At 40.8% G+C, this 10000-nt stretch overlaps 1 protein-coding gene across 1 annotated transcript in view; it reads right to left on the bottom strand.

Moving 5' to 3' along the window:
• Positions 1-10000, bottom strand: part of LOC106874589 (PR domain zinc finger protein 14-like) — a 132095-nt gene that overhangs the window by 26258 nt on the left and 95837 nt on the right. Inside the window, exon 8 of the mRNA XM_089350127.1 lies at positions 1314-1440. Within this exon, the coding sequence (XP_089206253.1) occupies positions 1314-1440 (127 nt within the window). The remainder of the gene's footprint in view (positions 1-1313; positions 1441-10000) is intronic.

Genomic DNA, 10000 nt, shown 5'->3' with positions numbered 1-10000 from the left:
TTATTATATTATTCTTTTACTTGTTTTAGTCATCTGATTGTGTGTATATATATATATATATATATATATATATATACACACATACATACACGACAAGTTTCTTTCAGTTTCCGTCTATCAAATCCACTCACAAGGTTTTGGTTGGCCCGAAATTATAATAGAAGGTACTTGACCAAGGTGCTATACAGTGGGACTGAACCCGGAACCATGTGGTTGGGAAGCAAGCTTCTTACCACACAGTCACGCCTGCACCTATATATGTTTATATATTAGTTTCAAATTTTGGCACAAGGCCAGTAATTTCGTGGGTGGGGTTAGTCGATACATCGACCCCAGTGCTTCACTGGTACTTATTTCATCGAGCCCTAAAAGAATTTGAAATCAGAACGTAAAGACGGACGAAATGCCGCTACGCATTTAGTCCGGCATGCTAACGGTTCTACCATCTCTATGCCTTATATATGAATATATATTACTTAATCGGCAGAAGTTACAGAGTTATTCGAAGGTCGAGTATTTTGTGCGTTGGAATTTTCCTGCTTGAATCACCTGTGGTGCTGAAGAGGAGATAACCACTCCGAAATGTATGCATCCATCATTCTGGTTAGGGAACGCTGCGAACTGACTCGCTGTGTTTACACCTATCTCTCTACAGCAAGAAATTTTCTCCAGGACAAAATACAGTGAATGACTTTCTTACTTTCTAAATTTCGTCTTTAAGATAGAGAAAAGCAGTGACCAATCAGTCAATGGTATCGTTGTGTGTAAAATATAGTCATTAGTGACGGAAGCAGTCCATCCATATATCGAATCGATGTCTGCATGCATAACGAGCGCAAACCCACGCATAGACAAACACACATGCATACGAAGATATAGACATATATTTATATATTTATTATTTTATTTATGCGGCCTTTTAAAGCCTAGCCAGGCTCATGGGCCCGGTTTCCCGGTTTCTATGGCATATGTGCCCCCCCCCCCCAGCTGGACGGGACGCCAGTCTATCGCAGCGTTACTCAAGAAGCAGGAAGAAAGAGTGCGAGAAAGTTGGGGTGAAAGAGTACAACAGGGGTCGCCACCACTCCCTGCCGGAGCCTCGTGGAATCGAAACCGCGGTCTGGGAATCGAAACCGCGATCTTCCGACCGCGAGTCCGCTGCCCTAACCACTGGGCCATTGCGCCTCTCTCTCTCTCTCTCTCTACACACACATACACACACACGCTCTCTCTCTCACACACACACACACACACACACACACACACACACACACACACACACACACATCGCATTATGTAACGCATTAACTCACCCGCATATGTTTATTCAGGCTTGACGACTGACTGAAGCTTTTGCCGCAGACAATGCATTTGTGAGGTCGGTGTTTCTCATGGACGTGTAGTATGTGGATACGTAAGCGGTCTCTTTTCTCAAACGACCTATCAAATGGAGAAAATATAAATAAATTAATTAATTAAAATGATAGCTTTTTAAAGTCGTGCACTGGTAGGTTAATGACAAATATGGTAGGATCTAAGAAATACAATATAGTAAGATCATAGGAGATTATTAGAGCAGTAAGATAAATTGCTCTATAAAGGAGGTTAAAATCTGTAGGAAATAGAAAAGAACAGCAAGGGAAATAACTACAATCAGCTCAGCTAGCTGAAATTTTTGAATACATTTATACAGTAATGCAAATTAAAATCTGGTCTTTAAATCCAACTGGTGAACGCAATGGACGGACTAAGCAAAGCAGGCACAGACGTAGCTGTGTGGTAAGAAGCTGGGTGGTAATAAGGCGGCGAACTGGCAGAAACGTTAGCACGCCGGGCGAAATGCTTCGCGGTATATCGTCTGCCGCACCGTTCTGAGTTCAAATTCCGCCGAGGTTGACTTTGCCTTTCATCCTTTTGGGGTCGATAAATTAAGTACCAGTTACGCACTGGAGTCGATGTAATCGACTTAATCCTTTTGTCTGTCCTTGTTTGTCCCCTCTATGTTCAACCCCTTGTGGGCAGTAAAGAAATAAGAAGCTTGCTTCCCAACCACATGGTTCTGAGTTCAGTCTCATTGCGTGGCACCTTGGGCAAGTGACTTCTACTATAACCTCCGGCCGACCAACGCCTTATGAGTGGATTTGGTAGATGGAAACTGAAAGAAGCCCGCCGTATGTATATACATCTATGTGTGTGCGTATTTGTTTCTGCGTTTACGTCCCCGTAACCAAGCGGTTCAGCAAAAAAAATAATAAAACAAAAACAAAACGATAAAATAAATTCCAGACATAAAATGTCCTGGGGTCTATTCGCTCGACTGAAATTCACAAAAGCAGTGCCCCAGCATGACCACAGTCTAATGACTGAAACAAGTAAAAGACACAAGGTAAATAGCTCCTTAGACAATAAATTTCTTCAGTCGACTGGGACCCCAGATAGAGAGATAGATTGATAGACAGAAAGGTGAATATTTGGATAAATAGATAGATTGAGAGATGGATAGATAGCTAGATAGATAGACCGATGGATGATAGACATAGAGATAGATAGACAAATAGACAGAGAAATGGATAGATTTATAGTTAGATAAATAGATAGATAGATTGGTAAATATGTAGATAGATAGATAGATAGATAGATAGATAGATAGATAGATAGATGGGCAGACAGATGAATAGATAGATGGATAGATAAATTTATTGTTAAATAGATAGACAGATAGATAGATATGTATATAGATAGATGGATAGATAGATAGATAGATAGATAGATAAAGATGGAGTGTGAATTTGAAAGTGAAGGTGAGATAGAGATGATGATGAGAAAAATAGTGGAGAGAGATAGTGGTGAGAGAAAAAAGGGAGCAAGAGACAGATTGTGAGGAGAGAGAGAGAGAGAGAGAGGAAGGAGAGAGAAGAGGGGAGAGAAGGTGGGGCAAAGAGAGAGAGAGAGAGAGAGAGAGAGAGAGAGAGTAGGTTGAGAGATAGATAATAGCAGTGTATGTTACACTAAAATGCAGACTGATGATATTGTAATAAAGCACTTAAGACACACACTTTAAATAAACAAATGTGTGTGTGTGTGTGTGTTGTGTGTGAATGTATAAAACAGAGTATACAAATGTATAAAACACCTTTAAAAAAACTGTATTCAAATGTAATTGTGCGCGTGTACACACACATACACACACGCACACACCATCTACCCACACACGCGTGCGCGCGCACACATTCACATATACACAAGCATCCGTGTATGTTTATATATGTGTGTATGTAATATGTGTGCGAAAGAGAGGATAATATATTTGCGTAAGTGTGTGTGTGTGTGTGTGTGTGTGTGTGTGTGTGTAGAGGGGGAAGAGAAAGTGATGTGAAAACCACTCAAAATGGAGAGAAAAGAACATTTTAAGATATTCAATTTCTAACAAAAATGGCACAAAACACTCAAAAACAAAATCCTATAATGTCTCACACACACACACACACACACACACACACACACGTTCACGCATTCATACACACATATTCTCACATGCACACATACACACAATATGTACACATACACACAATATGTATACATATACACACATACATTCAAACACACACTCGGACACATTTTCTTTTGCTCCATCACTCTACTAACACCTCTGTATAATAATAATAATAATAATAATAATAATAATAATAATAATAATAATAATAATAATAATAATAAGAAGAAGAAAATAAATATAATTGAACGAGAAAAATATAGGAATAAAATGAGGGTAGAATTTTTACTGTTGAAATATCGAATCCCTATTTTTACAGAAACGGTAAATGTAGTTTAGAAATTAATCAATGATTTCAAAAAAACAAAAAAACAAAACAAAACAAAACAAAAAAACAACAAACAAACAAAAAAACAAAACAAAACAACAGCAACAACAACAAATGACAAAAACAACAAAAATGAACAGAATAGCTGCGATCTGTTGTTGTTAAGAGATAATTTAACAGTTCGATCATCGATCATTTCCGTAAAAAAAAAAAAAAACATTCGATTGTTGATATTTGTAGCTCGTTATATGAGCAGCTGCGTGTGTGTATGTCAATGCTTGTGTGTGTGTGTGTGTGTGTGTGTGTGTGTGTGTGTGTATGTGTGTGTGTATGTGTGTGTGTGTGTGTGTGTGTGTGTGCATATGTGTGCGCGCACATTCGGTGCTGCCTTGACCGAATGGTTAAGAAGTTCGCTTCATAATCACGAAGTTCAGGTTTCAATCCCTACCGCGGTATTTACCGCACAGTTTCGCGTCAGCCGAAGCCTTGTGAGTGAAATAGAGAGAGAGAGGGGGGGGGAGATAGATAGATAGATAGATAGATAGATAGATAGATAGATAGATAGATAGATAGAGAGAGCGAGAGTGAGAGAGAGAGAGAGAGAGAGAGAGAGTGAGAGAGAGAATGTGTGTATCATACGGCAGTTATCTGTATATGTGTTTGCTTTTCGCTGTTTATGAGTGTAGTCGTTGTTTGAACGTGTGTGTAATGTGTGTATGTGTGTGAGTGTGTGTGTGTGTGAGAGAGAGAGAGAGAGAGAGAGAGTGTATGTGTGAATGTGAGAGAGAGAGAGAGTGTATATGTGTGTGTGTGTGTGTGAGAGAGAGAGAGAGAGAGAGAGAGAGAGGGAATTCACTTTGGTCAACTAATAGCTGCAATGCGTTGGTGAGTGAATCTTTGTTAAGGTGGTGGAGGTGGGGCTCAACTCAGGTGTAAGAAACCTGCAAAGACCCAGCAAAGAACCTTTTCTGTGCAAAAAAAAAAAAAAAAAAAAGAAACCAACAAAGAAGCCACTATGTAGTCGCTGGACTTGGTAGAAATAGAAGCTAATTCGTAAATTTTTAGTATAATTCATTTTTCATCTTTTACTAGTTTCAGTCATTAGACTGCGGCCGCGTTGGCGGCAGTGCCTCGATAGGTTTAGGCAAAGAAATGCACACCATTATTAATTTTTTTGAAAGTCTGGTACTTATTCTATCGTACCCTTTTGCCGAATCGCTTAGGTTACGGGGATGTAAACCAACCAACACCGATTGTCAAACAATGGGAGACAAACAAACACAAAGAGATACACACCTATACCTACCTACCTACCTACCTACTTACTTACCTGCCTACCTACTTAAATCTACACCCACATATTATTTTATTTATTTAAGCGCCCTTTTGAAGCCTAGCCAGGCTCATGGGCCCGGTTTCCCGGTTTCTATGGTGGCGTATTGTGTCCCCCCCCCCCAGCTGGACAGGACGCCAGTCCATCGCAGCGTTACTCAAGAAACAGGAAGAAAGACTGAGAGAAAGTTGTGGCGAAAGAGTACACCAGAGGTCGCCACCACCCCCTGCCGGAGCCTCGTGGAGCTTTAGGTGTTTTCGCTCAATAAGCACACTCGACGCCCGGTCTGGGAATCGAAACCGCGATCCTCCGACTGCGAGTCCGCTGCCCTAACCACTGGGCCATTGCGCCTCCACACACCTACATATATACGACGGGATTCCACACAGTTTCCGCCTACCAAATTCACTCACAAGGTATTGGTCAGCCCAGGGCTATAGTAGAAGATACTTGCCCAAGATGCAGCGCAATGTAACGGAGCCCGGAACCACGTGACTGCAACAGCACCGTCATGTCTGTGCTTTAACAAATAGGAATAAAACATTGGGTAACAGAGTCCTAACTTGTCTATGACCGATAAAAACCGGGCCCATGAGCCTGGCTAGGCTTTAAAAGGGCGCATAAATAAAAAAAAAAGCATACATCATAGCTGGCAACAGAATTACCCATAAGCCAAAGAGCGAGCCTCAACAATGCAGTCGCTCAACCTGCGGGAAACGGAGGTCAAATCTTCCTCCAAATCAGAGCTCAATGCCTTAAAAAGAGAAAATGAAGAACGTACAAGACAATGTCATCTTAGACACACTATAGAAAGAAAAAAGCCGGACAGTCACAGCTGGAACGCCCTGCCAGACCAGGTGTCTTATCTAGGAATAAACTACTACTACTACTACTACTACTACTACTACTACTACTACTACTACTTCTTCTTCTTCTTCTTCTTCTTCTTCTTCTTCTTCTTCTTCTTCTTCTTCTTCTTCTTCTTCTTCTTCTTCTTCTTCTTCTTCTTCCAGTTTAAGACTACTAAAGTGATATTGGTTAGCAGACAATTTTTACAAGGATAAGATATTAAGCCCCAAATAACTTACTTTTTTTTAAAAAGCTGAACAGGAATTGTTAACTGGTCTTTTGTAATAAATATTTCGTTAAATGTATCTGTCATATCATTGTCGAACCAACAACAACAACAACAACAACAACAACGACAACAAAAATCACACACTCGCTCAATGTGGTTGAAATAAGAAAATCGAAAAGCGGAAGCAATCATAAAAAAAGAAAAAAAAAAAAGATGTATAAAGGTCGCCTTCGGCTTGGAAAATGATCTGTCTTGTAGTATTATTGTTTCGTTTTTAATGAATATTTTGCAATAGCTGACGACTTGAAAAGCAAAATTATTAACATTTAAGTGGCAGCTAATGTAAAAATAAAAAAAGAAGGAGGGGAAAAAGAGAAAAAGATTAATTTTGAGTAAAATTCAATATCAATTTTAATAAGAATTTAAATATTTATTTCCTTGAAGAAAAGAACTGAGAAAATACTAAAATACGTTATGAATAAATAATATCCAGAACCATAGGAATAAATATAGAAATAAAACCAAGTCCTAATTTCTGTATTAGATTTCTACAGGTGACATATTGGCACTTTGCTGTCAGAAAATCGAATCCCATTGATATAATATTATATATACATATATACATACATACATACATATATATATATATATATATATATATATATATATATGTATGTATGTATATATTCGCTTTTCTTCTTCTAAAAACAAAGAAAAGCAACACAAAAAGATGTTTCTTGTTAACCATTTCTGTTGAGTGTTTAAATGGCTTTCTCTGTTTCGCGGCTTCGTCGTCCACTTATCTCTATCTAGACAGAGTGAAAAATGTCATCGCCACGAGTAGAAGACAAGAAATAATTAAATAACGTCAGATCCGAGGAAGGAAGAAAATGGAAGTGAAAGGAGTTTAAAGAAACGCACAGAATATATTTTGCGATACATAAATTGTGATTTGATTGCAAAGGAATTATGGAAGGGGTCACATGGAAAAATACGTCAGGCTAAATGTATCACAGGGGATTTTTTTTTTTTTTTGCTGGAGCAGGATTTGCCTTTCATTCTTCCGAGATCGATACAATAAAGTATAAGTAAAGTACTAGGGTTGATCCCTCCCGCCTTAAAAAAATTACCTCCTTGTGTCTAAATCAAAAAAACAATATTCTTTTCTAATCTAGGCACAAGGCCCGAAATTTTTAGGGAGGGGGCCAGTCAATTAGATCGATCCCAGTATGTAACTGGTACTTACACCTTCCTCCCATTGCAACAGTAATCTCACAATCACGGCCCTTCGTAACTATAATGGCCCGTTGTCATTTATCAGCTTTCACTTCTCCTTTTCTATCTCCTTTCCGTCCTTTCCTTCCTGGTCGGATCTGATTTGAAGGAATACATGGCTGCTTCTTTTAGCAAGCGAAAACGACCACATAGAAGGTCCCTAATTGTGTCGCTCGCACAGCAAATCCGCTGCTGCTACTACTACTACTACTACTACTACTACTACTACTACTACTACTACGACGACGACGACGACGACGACGACGACGACGACGACGACTACGACAGCGACTACGCCCCTTACCGCTGTTGCCGCCGCCGCCACCACCACCACCACCACCACTACTACTACTACTACTACTACTACTACTACTACTACTACTACTACTACTACTACTACTACTACTTGTGCTGCCGCTACTCTGCTGCTCTTGTAATCCCTTGTTGACTTCTTCACCGTTTCTGTAATCTTCTGACATTATTACCTTCCCATAACTGTTCCGTTCCGACCGTAATCTCTCGCCATCTTGCTTCCAACTCCTCTTTCTTTTATTCCTTCTTCTCTGGCGACCATTTAATACAGCTCAGCTGGAGATTCTCACCGATTCATTCAAGGCTCATCACCACATTCCCTCTCCAGTTTCCGCCAATTCTTCAGTTATATACATATAGGCGCAGGAGTGGCTGTGTGGTAAGTAGCTTGCTTACCAACCACATGGTTCCGGGTTCAGTCCCACTGCGTGGCACCGCCTTGGGAAAGTGTCTTCTACTATAGCCTCGGGCTGACCAAACCCTGTGAGTGGATATGGTAGACGGAAACTGAAAGAAGCCCGTCGTATATACGTGTGTGTGTTTTTGTGTGTGTGTTTGTGTGTCTGTTTGTCTTCCAGCATCGCTTGACAACCGATGCTGGTGTGTTTACGTTCCCCGTAACTTAGCGGTTCGGCAAAAGAGACCGATAGAATACAAAGAATAAGTTCTGGGGTCGATTTGCGCGACTAAAGGCAGTGCTCCAGCATGGCCGCAGTCAAATGACTGAAACAAGTAAAAAAGTAAAAGAATAAAAGAATAAAAGAATATGTGTATGTATGTGTGTGTGTGTACACTCATGTATGTTATATGTGTATACACACGCATATGTGAGTACATATAATTCATCTATCTTTGTTTTAGTCCGAACAAACCGTCCCTAGTACATATTTTATTTAAGCCTGGTATTTACTCTATCGGTCTCTTTTGCCGTTCTTTCTTTCTTTCTTTCTTTCGCTTCCCTCTCTCTCCCTACCCATCTCCCCCATCTCTCAGTATACCAACTGCGACACACAAACACACTCACACACGCACACACGCACACACGCACACACACACACACTTACAGCAAACACACACAGAAACACACACACACACACACAAACACAAACATACATGCACACGTACACACACAAACACACACTCACGCACACTCTCTCCCTCACACACACGCACACTCACACACACAGGCATACATACACACAGAGGCATACATTCACAGACAGGCACACACACACACACACACACACACACACACACACACACACATCACATACAAACACTCATACAAACATACACATACACACACACACTCGCACATACACAGACATACATTCACATACAAATACCCCCTACACCCCCCTCTGATTCTTCCATTCCTTATCTGTCCATAAGTTAACAGCGAATTTCTCTTCCCTTTCCTCTCAGTTCAACACCAATGAATCTCTTCCTCTCTCTGTCTCTGTCTCTCTCCCTCTCTCTCTCTCTCACTCTCTCTTATTCGTTATCACCACTTCCTTATAACGTACCTCTGACCCTCACTTTGTGACCAGACATTCCCCCCCTCTCTCTCTCACACCATCTCTCAAAGCCTTCAAACGGTCACTCGTCTGTTCGAAATAGAAACCAAATCTCCCTCAAATCATTCTACCGTCTTAAATGAAGTGAAGATACATCGGACAATTTACACCCTGATGTATAAAAAGAGGGGATGGTCACAAATGGAACGCGGTCGATTAGATTCCGGCTCGATAATGCTTATGAGGACAATAAACAAGGCCTCAACGACTACAAATAATATCGGTTTCAAATTTTGGCACAAGGCAAACAATTTCGGAGGAGGGGGTAAATCGATTACATCGACCCCAGTGCGCGACTGGTACTTAATTTATCGACCCGGAAAGGATGACAGAATAGCATCACCACCTTATTACATCGCAACCACTTCACACAACCACCATTACCCAGCTACCATGCTATCGCAACGCCATTTACCTATTATCGCAACAAATGTCAACAACACCGTCACCACCGCCACCGCCACCGCCACCGCCACCGCCGCCATTGTCGTGTCCACCACCACCAGCACCACCAGCACCACCACCACCACCGCCGCCGCCATTAGAAGAAGAGGGGCATATGAGATAATGGTCATGGTAAGAACGCCTCTGTTCTTAGACATAC

Source organism: Octopus bimaculoides, chromosome 4 (assembly GCF_046866305.1).
Source record: "Octopus bimaculoides isolate indiv1 chromosome 4, ASM4686630v1, whole genome shotgun sequence".
NCBI lineage: Eukaryota > Metazoa > Mollusca > Cephalopoda > Octopoda > Octopodidae > Octopus > Octopus bimaculoides.
The sequence above is the reverse complement of the archived record's forward strand: the minus strand, read 5'-3'. Positions and strand labels throughout refer to the sequence as shown.